The sequence below is a fragment of the Carcharhinus amblyrhynchos genome, unplaced genomic scaffold (assembly GCF_965287045.1).
Source record: "Carcharhinus amblyrhynchos unplaced genomic scaffold, sCarAmb.v2.hapA scaffold_82, whole genome shotgun sequence".
NCBI lineage: Eukaryota > Metazoa > Chordata > Chondrichthyes > Carcharhiniformes > Carcharhinidae > Carcharhinus > Carcharhinus amblyrhynchos.
The window spans coordinates 299782-312862 of NW_027649822.1; the positions used below are offsets into that span (position 1 = coordinate 299782).

The window sequence follows — 13081 nt, forward strand, 5'->3', positions numbered from 1 at the left end:
GCAATATTGGAATTGCAGTTTCGTTGTTAAACAGAACTGGTTTGACTGTTCTGGGTTAATCTTCCTCTTAACTGAACTGAGGGTGTGATGGTGGTTTTGATATTTCCGTTTTCAGTTATTTTTGCTGAGCGGTTTCCTCTGTTGCCAGGGTAACAATCTGACTGATCTCAGAACCAGAGGCAGAGCTGTGGACACCAACCAGTGGAGAGAATCTGGCTGGGTGGGGGCCAGGCGAAGGGGATTAGTACGTGTGAGGCAGATCCTGGAGATAGACAGAGGCAATCAGATATGTTAATCAGAAAGGAGAGAGGGGCCAGGGCGAACCGACACTGAGACAGTGGTAAGGGAGAAGAGCAAAAACAGTGAGCTGGAGAGAGACACATTACTGCAGACACGGGGAAATAGAAATGCAGATATGAAGTGAGGAAGCAGCAATGATAAAAAACAGGCAGCCAGTGGTGGGGCAATTTGTGTATATTAGAGAGGGCATTAGTAGTGTCGTGAGAGATGAGCCTTAGTTCTTGAAGATGAAAGTGTAAAATCAGTTGGGTGACCCTGAGTAACAGCCAGGGACAGAAACCATCGGAGTGAATTATTTGTGCTCCCAATTTCCTTCCAACAAGCGCACAGGTGAAGACATCCTATTGGCAAACCAAATAAATCAGCTAAACTGAGGGACAAAATAAAAGCAGAGACCCCTTAAAAAGACGGGAGTCGCCCCAAACAAAATGAAGCAAAATGTAAAGAAAACTTAAAACATCAAATCAAAATGTGATTAAAGGGATTGATAATGGATGCCAGCCCCTGCTCCCTCTCCAGGGACAGCCTGCCGTGTATGTAGCTGCAGTAGAGAGACAGAGTCGGGTGGGATTATCCTCTTGGTTGTCCTCTGCCTGGATCTGATTATGGTAAATCTATCCAGGCCCAGGAGCAGGTTCACAAGGAGGTTCTCTGCCTTCCCCACCCCCACCCCCCTGAACCAGGTGTCTGTAAATCAGGAACATGGGACTGAAGTGCAAACAGAGCATCAATGAAAGTTATTTGGGGTAACCAAAATGTAGACGTGACCTACGAACTCCAAAAGATCACAAGAAGGGCAGGTTTCTTGTGAGCCGGTGAATCAGTACAATTTCCTGTTGCATGGTACTGCTGTGTGCACTAGCTTCCACCCCAGGTTCCCAATGTATTGGAAGAGGATCCTTTTGGAGGGGGACCTCCACTGGGAACCTCCCCCGCCATACAGTAACAAGGTGAACCTCAATGTAAAGAGCAGGTACTCTGAGACGGGCTCCCATCACACAGTCGCGCCTCCTCACAGAAACCACCAACGAGGAATGTTCACAGAATGAGGTCCCATCCACTTGGTGACATGGCGTGAAGGGGCCGTTAAACTGTTTCTGTGTGCGGTGAGGGGGAGGGTGTCAGTCGTCTGATGTCACGTGACTGGGATTTGAACAATGGGGGGGCCTGAAACCAGCGGCTGTCACCCCGAGAGCACGGACTTCACTCCGGGAGGGTGCGCGCAGGCGCAGTGCCGTTTGTCAGTGCGGGGATTTGTGAATAACGGTAAGGAATTAACGGCCCAGAAAAAGGTTCAACATTCAGCTTCAGGATTAAAATGGTGATTTACTGTGTAAATACAGCGTGTCTCTGTATAATATTAACAGAGCCGGGGGGATGGTCAGTTACACTGTGAGGCGGCACGGTGGGGGCTCAGTGGTTGGTGCTGCGCTCTCACAGCGTCAGGGAGGCCCCGGCTTCAATTGGCGGCCTTGGGCTCAGTGTCTGTGTGGAGTCTGTACATTGTCCCCGTGTCTGCGGGGGGAGCCTTTCCTCACACTCTCCAAACATCAGCAGCATAGGGACACTGGGCAGGATCAGTTACTGCTCAGGGTCAGGGGGAGGGTAAACACTGGGATAGGGTGTGGCTGGGATTGCAGTTGGTACAGACTGGATGGGCCAAATGGCCTCTTCATGCACAGCAGCAATTGGATAATTCTCTCTTTCATTGAAAGATGTGGATATGCCGGCGTTGGACTGGGGTAAACACAGTAAAAAGTCTGTCAACACCAGGTTTAAGTCCAACCGATTTAATTGATAGTGAATTCACTAGCTTTCGAGGTTACCCTCTTCGTCAGGTGAATGGAGAGTTCTGGCCTCAGACAGAGCATATAAAGCACAGACAGTTTAGAGATTACTGATTAAAATGCGAATCCTTACACCTAACCTGCTGTTCAAGTCCTAAAGTGGACGACAATGTGAGTGGAAGGAGCACAGATCACAGGTTAAAGAGATGTGTATTGTCTCCAGACGGCCTTCACGACACATGACAGCGCAGAGTCGCTGAGCAGAGACTGATAGCCAAGTTCTGCACACACGAGGACGGGCTCAACAGGGATCTTGGGTTCATATCGCACTATCTGTAACCCCCATGACTTGCTTTGGTTTGCAAAACCTCACTTACTGTACTGTCTGGAGACAATACACATCTCTTTAACCTGTGATCAGCGCTCCTTCCACTCACACTGTCGGCCACTTTAGGACTTGAACAGCAGGTTCTAATCAGTAATCTATAAACTGTCTGTGCTTTGTATGCTCTGTCTGAGGCCAGAACTCTCTGTTCGCCTGACGAAGAGGGTAACCTCGAAAGCTAGTGAATTTACTATCAAATAAATTGGTTGGACTTAAACCTGGTGTTGTCAGACTTTTTACTGTGTCATAGAAAGATCCCAGTTATTGCAATCCAGGCCTTGTATCTGTAGACACCATCTAAATTGTATGAGTAAAGACAGCAACCTCAGTTATATCAGCCTGGGTTCAGTATGAACATTTGCAGAACAGGAAACTAAATTACTTTTACAGCTGCATATTCAGCAAATGGAAGGAAACTGACTGAGAGCTTGATTAAATATGAGGATATGTGCACTTTCATAGTGCAACACGTGTATTGTCACAGCAGCCCCAAATCCCAAACTCTATCTCTAAAGAGAGACGGACTGACACCCACAATGTCTGTGCCTCATGGAAATCCCCTCCCCACCCTTTTGCCCTTTCTGGGCTTCAATTGTGTAAATTTCTCCTTGCCTTTGTCTGCAGTCCGGACACACCCTGGCAATGCCTTGTTGCCATCTGGTGGCTGTAGACCCCAGTGGATGGCCATTCATGTGTGAGTCCTCCCCCTTATCGTCAGGACCTAGGGTGGAGGGTTTTGCATGTAGCAACACCATACAATCACAGGTTGAGTTGGTTCATAGACCAAAAATATGTCTGTAACTTTTGCAACCCTGTGGAGTCCATAGACCGCATATATAAGTTGTCAAAGGCTGCACTTCATTTTTAGTTTCCTGAGCAATCAGTAACTTTAATTTTTGGTGGCACTTCAGCCTCAAGTGCAAATCTTTGGGCACCTGTTATGGAGGGGGTTGGGAATGGAGGAGAATCTCCTCATGTGCCTGCTCCTGGGCTTAGCCAAGCTGGCCATTAATAGGTCCAAGCTGAGTGGGCCGTCCATCCCGACTGTTTAACCATCTACCGCAGCTATGTTCACTGCCAGGTGATAGGGAGCATACGATCTCTTGCTGGCAACATAAAGGCTTTCCTTATGTGGTGGGCATTGTGGGAACGGGAGAATGATATTAACCCGTTTCATCATATTTTTCTTTGTTGTTTAAGTTTCCTTTGAGATTCTGTTCATTTTTATGATGCTGAATTTTAATTGATCCCTCAATTTGTTGATTTGGTTTATTTGGTTAATATATTGACTGCAAGATGCAGAATATCACTGGCATCTCAGTCTCTGGACTCTGCCAACAGTCCACAGTCTAAGTCGCCTTACAGAAATGTCCCCCCTCGTTTTAGTAAAGAGCAGAGGGCTTCCGTGTGTCAGCAGCTGCTGTGCCCCTGGGAGGGGTGAGGGATGGAGGGAGAAGGGATGGGGTGGGGGGGTAGAACAAGGCAGAGGTCAAAATGGAGTGAGTGGTGGAGGAGGAATGAATTGTAGGTTGCAGTGGATTTATGGTTTCTGAAATTTGTAATAATTTTGAGCAAACAGAGCAGTGGATGTTTGGTGAATTGTCAATCTGGTAGATTGTGTTCAGTAACAGATGAACAATAATCTCATTGAATGAAAGTGCATACACTCAGGAGTGTTCACTTAGTCCTGTTCCTGTCAGTTTGTAAATACCTGGTGTGGTTCCTTGACGGGATGAGGTTCCTCAATTAACTCCTGTTGATGTTGGAACAGAGTCTAATCAATGAAAAGTATCTTGTCCCACACATGGGTCAGAGCTGTGGAGAATAGGAGAAGTGACTGGGGAAGATTGAAGAGATAGGGAGGGAGTCAGTCACAAGGTGTTTGGAGGGAAAGGAAGAAGTCTCTCCCCCTGAACTGTTTTCTCTATGGTTTTAATTCTCTCTCCCTCTCTTTTCCTGAACCATGCTCTCTGTTGCTCTGTTTTCCTCTGCCAATATTTCCTGGATTTAATTCAGTGGCCATCAATGAGCATTGTTAGAACTGAGCCTCAGTGGGTAAGGGAGAATGATTGACATCTAGGCCCACAATGAGGAGATGGAAAGCATTGAAGCTCCAGCCTTATTGACACAGAATGTCACAGCCGGCAAAATGCATGTACCAGCCTGTTCACTGTGTGTGAGAGAGAACAGTTGGTGAACAACAGTGTTAGAATAGAAATAGCATCAACACTGGGTATATCTGGGTGATTCTAGTCTGAATAGACACAGCATTATAACACTGGGTATATCTGGGTGATTCTAGTCTGAATACACACAGCATTATAACACTGAGTATATCTGGGTGATTCTACACTGAATAGACACAGCATTATAACACTGGGTATATCTGGGTGATTCTACACTGAATAGACACAGCATTATAACACTGAGTATATCTGGGTGATTCCAGTTTGATTAGAGAGAATTAACCACTTCCTAACACTGAGTACATTTCTCCATATTCATCCTTGGCTTGGGGAGAAAATGGAGATTTTCTGCTTTTCAATCAAAAACCCATATAGACAGCATGGTGTCACAGTGGTTAGCACTGGTGCCTCACAGTGCCAGGGACTTGGGTTCAATTCTGGCCTGGGGTCACTGTCTATGTGGGGTTTCCACAATCTCCTGTGTCTGTAAAGGAATTAAGGGTTATGGTGAGCGGATGGGTAGTTGGAGTTGAGTACGCGAAAAGATCAGCCATGATCTTGCTGAAGGTGGAGCAGGCTCGAGGGGCCAGATGGCCTACTCCTAATCCTCATTCTTCTGTCTGCGTGGGTTTCCCTTGGGTGCTCCAGTCTCTTCCCACAGTCCAAAGATGTGTGGGTTAGGTTGATTGGCCATGAGTGTCAAGGGATTAGTAGAGTAAATATGTGGGGTTATTGGAATAGTGTCTGGGTGGGATTGTCATCACTGCAGACTCGGAAAGGCCAAATGAGCCCCTTCTTCACTCTCAGGATTCTATGAAACCCCAGGTTGAAAATTAGGATAGTCTGTTGAGACATTTTGTGACCTTTATTAATGTGTCCAATGAAGATACAGTGATTCAAACATTTCCAACATTCCTATTGAAATTCCCTGTTCGCTTCACTGGATGGACTGTCCCAGGATTGAGGAAATTGTCATTCTAATTGAAACATTTCCAACAGTCTGATTGAATCCTTCTTTTGGGTCTGGTTTGCCTTTTTTAAGGAAGTGTGGACCTGCACGCCCAGATCCATCTGTATCTTAATGTTGCAAAAGGTTCTGCCATTTACAGTACAATTCACACATAAACTTGATCCTCCAAAATGCACCACCTCGCATTTATCCAGATTCCTTGTGATTTCAGTTGTTAATACCAGTCTGCCATGTGGGATCTTGTCAAACGCCTTAGTACAGTCCATATAAACTACTTCCACAGCCCTTTCCTCATCAGATATCTTTGTCACTTCAAAAGCCTTATTCAAGTTGGTGAGGCATGAATCCCCTCTATAAAACCACGCTGCCTGATACAAGCTCGTCAATTTCTTCCAAATGTGTACATATCTTCACCAAAAGCTTAATAACGTAAGAAATAGGAACAGGAGTAGGCCATCTAGCCCTTTGAGCCTGCCCCGCCATTCAATAAGATCATGGCTGATCTGTCTTGTGTCAGTTCCACATTCCCGCCCTCTCCCCATAACCCTTAATCCCCTTGCCTATCAAAAACCTATCAACCCATGTCTTAAATATATTTAGCAAGGCAGCCTCCACCACTTCAATGGGCAGAGAATTCCAGAGATTCACCACCCTTTGAGTGAAGAAGTACCTCCTCAACGCCGTTCTAAACCCCCCCCCCCTTATCTTGAGGCTGTGCCCTCAAGTCCTACTGTCCTTTCTGAGCGGGAAGAGCCTCTCCACCTCTATCCTATCCATCCCATTCATCATCTTATATGTCTCAATGAGATCTCCTCTCATTCTTCTAAACTCCAACGAGTACAAGCCTAGTTTATTCAGCCTCTCCTCATAGTTCAACCCCCTCAACTCCAGTATCAGCCTAGTAAACCTCCTCTGCACTCCGTCCGAGGCCAATATATCCTTGCGTAAGTGCGGCGACCAAAACTGCACACAGTACTCCAGCTGCCCTGTACAGTTGTAGCAAGACCTCCCTACTTTTATATTTAATCCCCCTCACTATGAAGGCCAGCATCCCATTCGCCTTCCTGACCACCTGCTGCACCTGCAGGCTGGGTTTTTGCGACTCAGGCACAAGGACCCCGAGGTCTCTCTGCACCGTTGCGTGGTGCAGTTTTTCGCCATGTAAGTAATAGTCCTTCCTACCATTATTCCTACCAAAGCGGACAACTTCACACTTGCCAACATTAAATTCCATTTGCCAGTTCCTGGCTCACTTGCCCAGCCTATCTAGATCCTTCTGCAGACTTTCCACACCCTCCGCACAATTTGCCTTTCCACCAATCTTGGTGTCATCAGCAAATTTTGACACCATACACTCGGTTCCTTCCACCACAGAAGTTAGGCTCACTAACCCTTGATTTCCTGGATTATGCCGGCTTTCTTTCTGAAACAAGGGATCAACAATGGCTATTCTCCAGTCATTTGGAATCTCGCCTGTGGTTAAAGAGGATGTGGAGATATCTTTTTTTTCTTCCCTATTTCTTTCCTCTCACAGTAAACTGGGGTCGATCCCATCTGGCCCTGGGGACTTGCCTGCCTTAATGTAATTTAGGATACCTACCACCTCCTCCTTCAATATATTGATATTCCCTAGACGTTTACAAACCTATCCTTGGCCTCACCATCCTTCGTGCCCATTTCCTTGACGAATATGGACACAAAGTACTCATTATGAATCTCACCACCTTCCTGTGACTCCACACATAACTTCTCTCTATTGCCCATGAGTGGGCTTATTCTTTCTTGGGCTACCCTCTTGCTCAGAATACATGCATAAAAGAACTGGGATTCTCCTTCTCCCTGTTTGCTGAAAACGTTTTATGGCCTCTTTTAGTCCTCCTAATTTGGCGTTTAAGTTCCTTCCTATTTTCTCTCTACTCCTCAGGGGCTTTGTCAGTTTTTTAGTTGCCTCAACCTATTGTATTTTTTCTTTTTGACTAAGCTTACAATTTTCCTTGTCACCCATGGTTCCCAAATTCTGCCATTTCTAGCCTTCATTTTTCTGGGTCAGGCATTTCCTGCATTTCAACCAATTGGCCTTTAAAAGCTTCCCACATGCCAGACGTGGATTTGCCCTCAGAGCCGCTCCCAACCTGCACTCCCCTTTTCCTGTCTAATTTGGATGTATTTGGCCTTCCTCCAATTGAACTGAGGGTCACTCTTGTCCTTATCCATTCCTACCCGAAGTCTTATGGAATTATATGGAATGCTTTGCTCCTGTATCTGCTCTGAGGTTTCCAGGTGATGTGTAGCTGACTGATGCTTTTTCAAATTTGAATTCCCTTGCTCCATCTTTGACTTGCTCTTAGCATCTTTATGGTTCTTTGTTGAATGCCCCCTTTTTTCTGTAGTGGTGACAAACAGCATCAATAAATTTGTGATGATCCACATAGTGTGTCCCTCGATACCTGAAACATCCCATTGCTTTCACCTTTCTTCTTGCTGCCTCTTTCTTTACTTGATGCAGTGCCCCCTCCTGCACACCACCATTGGTCTTCTGGATATCTTTTGCTGCTGTTGAGATGGGGAATATCATTCTGTCTCAGGCAAGATTAGTTCCAAAGGAAGGTGGTGAAACTTGAACTGAATCTTGAGAAATGAGAAATATGTAGTCAGCAGGATTCAAACATGTGCAGGGAAACCTCAGTGGATTTCTAGTGCATTGTCCTAATCACTTGGCCACGACTACACGTAAAACAGCGCCTAAAATCACGCTGATCTCCAGTCAAAGGAATTACCAATGTTACTAAAAATATTACCAAGTGTTTCAGCCTCTCCCAGGTTGACGTTAACTTTTCTACCCCAATATCTCTCTCCCTTTTTCTATACCTCTTTCCACATATTCACTCCTTTGATCCTCCATCTCCAAGGGATATGGGAGGAATCAGGATATTAGATTTGATGATCAGCCATGATGAAAATAAATGGCGGATCAGGATCGAAGAGCAGAATGGCGTGCTTCATTTCTAGATTCTCGAAGCAGGAGCAGGCCATTCCCCATCCCTGTCCCTATTTTTTACAGTAGTGATGTATGATCAAACAGGAAAACCCAGCGAGGACTATTTATTTGACTCATGATTGATGGTTCCATTCATGGAGCTTACACCAGTGATGATGACATTAGTTGGGTGGTTATATGGAGTGTAATATACAGAACAACGTAATGAAGTTTCCCTTTTGCTTGATGGGGAATCAGACTTGCTTTAGTTTGGTAATGGACAGTTTCATAAGAACATAAGAACATAAGAAATAGGAGCAGGAGTAGGCCATCCAGCCCTTCGAGCCTGCCCCGCCATTCAATAAGATCATGGCTGATCTGTCGCTGCTCAGTTCCACTTTCCCGCCCTCTCCCCATAACCCTTAATCCCCTTTCGAAGAGATTTGTAGCTGATTATATGTAAGGTTTCAATATCCATCTGGATAAATAGAGTTAGATTGCTCATTGAACTGAGTGGTACTGTATGTGCGGGGTTCTACTCCTCTGTATAAAATGAAGAGACTGAAACAGTCTTACCAGCTTCCATGATATTTAGTTATGTAAATCTCCAGGACATTTCCTACTTAAATGGATCCCTGTATCTGCCTTGAAATTGCATCATCCTGGTTCACATTTCTAGTAAAACGGCAGCAATTTGAACTTCTAGCTATTCAATTAACTTTAACATGACATGCAGCAATCTGTCTCCAGACATCCAGTACTTGATGTTTTAGCAGCACTTTAGATTTGGATGTTTAGCTGCAATCTGTGAGTTTGCTGAAGCTGAAATCCAGACTATCGGAAGGAATGGCCATTCCATGATCAATCCCTGAGGGAAAAAATGGCAGCGTTGCAATCTGAGTAAATTAAAACTGTTGATCACTATCGATTGTTTTTGATAGTAACTAAATTGTTACTCACCAAAGCACTGCCAAAGCAATTTCAGTTTTGCTCATATGGGTATTACATGGTATTTGATCAGACATTTGTTAAAGGTTCACATATATAAGCTAGGATTCTACCATCCTGCTGCACTAATGTATTTAGCGCAGTGGGCTGGGAAAGCACGGGAGTTCCCATGACAGTTCACCTGCTGTGGTTACTCCTCCTCCCTGTCCCAGATTTCCAGCAGCATCTGCTCAGTGCCGGAAATCAGCTGGGAGGTGGGGTTAGCCTTTAAATAGTATTTGGAATAGTATTTAAATGTTATTAGTGGGCCCGGGACTATATTCTCTGGGCTCGCTAGCACCCCCCACCCCACCAGAGTGTTTGATTCCAGTGGTGATTACAGTCACTCCTGACTTTTGGGGACAGTAAAAAGCCTCTCAGCACCAGGTTAAAGTCCAACAGGTTTATTCGGTGCTTCCGAAAGCACATGCTTTTGGAACGTTGCCCCTCATCAGGTGAGTGAAGAGTTTGGTTCACAAACAGGGCATTTATAGACACAAACTCAATTACATGATAATGGTTGGAATATGAGTCTTAACAGGTAATCGAGTCTTTTCAGGTGCAGAAAATGTGAGTGGAGATAGAGATAAGCACAGGTTAAAGAGATGTGTATTGTCTCCAGCCAGGACATTTAGTGAGATTTTGCAAGCCCAGGTAAGCTGTGAGGGTTACAGATAGTGTGACACGAACCCAAGGTCCCGATTGACACCATACCCATGTGTGCGGAGCTTGGCTATCAGTTTCTGCTCAGCAGTTCTGTGTTGTCGTGTGTCCTGAGGCCATCTTGGAGAACGTTTACCCGAAGATCAGAGGTTGAATGCCCGTGATTGCTGAAGTGTACCCCGACAGCAAGAGAACACTTCTGCCTTGTGATTGTTGAGCGGTGTCCATTGATTCGTTGTTGTAACGTCAGCACGGTCTCGCCAATGTTGCATGCCTCGGGACATCCTTTCCTGCAGCGTATCAGGTACACAACGTTGGCCAAGTAATGAGAATAGGTAACATGTCCCTGGTGGATCAGGTGAGACGATGGCATCCGTGTTAATGATCCGGCATGTCTTGCATTAGTTGCTGTGGCAAGGTTGTGTGGTATCATGGTCACAGTTCCCCTGAAGGTTGGGTAGATTGCTGCGAACAATGGTCTGTTTTAGGTTGTGCGGTGGTTTGAAGGCAGGTAGTGGAATTGTGGGGATGGCCTTGGTGAGATGGTCATCTTCATCGATGACATGTTGAAGGCTCTAGGGAAGATGCCATAGCTTCTCCATTCCGGGGAAGTACTGGACAGCGAAGGGCACTCTGCCGTGTCCTGTGTTTGCTTCTGAGGAGGTCTGTGCAGTTTTTCACCATGGTGCATTGGAGCTGTCGATTGATGAGTTGAGCGCCATATCCTGTTCTTACAAGGGTGTCTTTCATCGTCTGTAGATGACTGTTGCGATCCTCCTCATCTGAACAAATCCTGTGTATACGGAGGGCTTGTCCATAGGGGCTGGTTTCTTTTGATTGGGGTGGAAGCTAGATAAGTGGAGCATCGTGAGATTATGCTGAGGTGACCATCCTTGATGGAGATGCCTGTGTCCAAGAATGCAATGGATTCTAGAGAGCAGTCCATGGTCAGTGTGACGGTGGGATGGAACTAGCTGCTGCCAACATGTATTTGTTTCAGTGATTGTTCACCATGAGTCCAAAGGAAGAAAATGTAATCGATATATCTAATGTGTAGTTTCGGTTGAAGGTCCTGTGTGGTGAAGAAGTTGTGTTCGAACCTGTGCATGAAGATGTTGGCATATTGAGGTGCGAATTTCGTTCCCTGACTGTTCCATGTGTCTGGATGAAGAACTGGTTGTTGAATGTGAAGATATTGTAGTCCAGGATGAAGCAAATGAGTTTTAGAATTGTGTCTGGAGATTTTCGTGTTGAGTATTGAGGCAGTTGCATCAATGCCGTTGTTGTGGTGGATGCTGGTGTAGAGTGGTGAGACATCCATTGTGAAGAGGAGTGTTCCTGGTTCAACTGCTCCATGGGAGCTGAGTTTCTGTAAGTCCGTAGTGTCGCGACAAAAGCTGGGGGTTCTTTGTACAATGGGTTTCAGGATGCCCTCGATGTAACCAGAGAGGCTGTTACACAGGGTATCATTGCCTGATATGATAGGATGGCTGGGTATGTTAGCCTTTTGTATCTTTGGGAGGCCAAGGCCATCTCCACACCTCCACTACTTGCCTTCAAACAACCGTGCAATCTCAAACAGACCATTGTGCCAGCAAACTACCCGCCTTCAGGAGAACTGTGACAAGGACATCACACAGCACTGCCAGAGCAACCTCTAAGACGTGCCGGATCATCAACACGGATGCCCTCGTCTCACCTGAGAACACCAGGTACACGATAAATACTCGTGTGACTTGGCCCACATTGATTACCTGATACACTGCAGAAAAGGATGTCCCGAGACATGGTACATTGAGGAGACCGTGCAGATGATACGACAACGAATGAATGGACACCGCTCAACAATCACCAGGCAGGAGTGTTCCCTTCTTTTCTGGGAACACTTCAGCAGTCAGGGGCACTCAGCCTCTGATCTTCGGGTAAGCATTCTCCAAGGCAGCCATCACAACACACGATAACGCAGAGTCGCTGAACAGAAATTGATAGCCAAGTTCTGCACACGTGACGACGGCTTCAATCGGATCTTGGATTCCTGTCACACTATCTGTAAACCCCGGAATTTCTCTGGGCTTGCAAAACCTCAATCACTGTCCTGGCTGGAGACAATTCACACCCCTTTCACTTCAGGTGTGATTCAATGAACCCACGAGGAGCTTTTATCAAAAACAATGTTTAATTAAGAATATTCTCAACATGTATGGTAAGAATCTTAGCAAGAATGTTTAACAATTATGAACAACAAACACATCGACCATGATGATAATATATAACTCTAAAGGGAATATTTCTAATGTCTTCCAACCAAAGACAACGTCCAACACACAAAACCCAACAAACAAACACGTTAGAGCAGAGGTTAATGCCCACTCGTTACAGGAATCCCGACTGCTGGTTTGAATGCTGAAAATCCTTTGTGAAGAAACTCAGAAGAGGTTATAGAAAAAAAAGTTTCCCCTAAACTCAGCTTCTTTCAGGCAGATCCAAAAAAAAACAGGGAGAGAAAGAGATTGTTTCTTATCTTCCTGCTAAACTGCTTCCCAAAGCGAACCCAAAAGCCCCAAGAATAAACAAACCTATCACCTGACTGCCACGGTTTAGCTCCACCCCCAATGACATCGCTGAGTCTTTAAACTACAGGATTTATTTTAAAGAAAAGCTTCCTTAAGGGTATACTCACATGACTGTGTAGACAAGCTGCTGGAGTGGGCATATAGTTGGCAACTATAATTCTTTGTGTTGAGGTGTAAATTGGTGCATTTTGGCTGGAGGAAAATGGACAGACGATAAAAAATAAGGTGTAAAATTCTCAGTGAGGGCAGAAAG

The 13081-nt window shown here is 45.4% G+C and overlaps 1 protein-coding gene across 1 annotated transcript in view; it reads left to right on the plus strand.

The window, feature by feature from the left end:
• LOC145337933 (uncharacterized) overlaps positions 1-13081 on the plus strand; it is a 222541-nt gene that overhangs the window by 17196 nt on the left and 192264 nt on the right. Inside the window, exon 3 of the mRNA XM_080182716.1 lies at positions 3097-3166. Coding sequence (XP_080038842.1) covers positions 3097-3166 — 70 coding nt within the window. The remainder of the gene's footprint in view (positions 1-3096; positions 3167-13081) is intronic.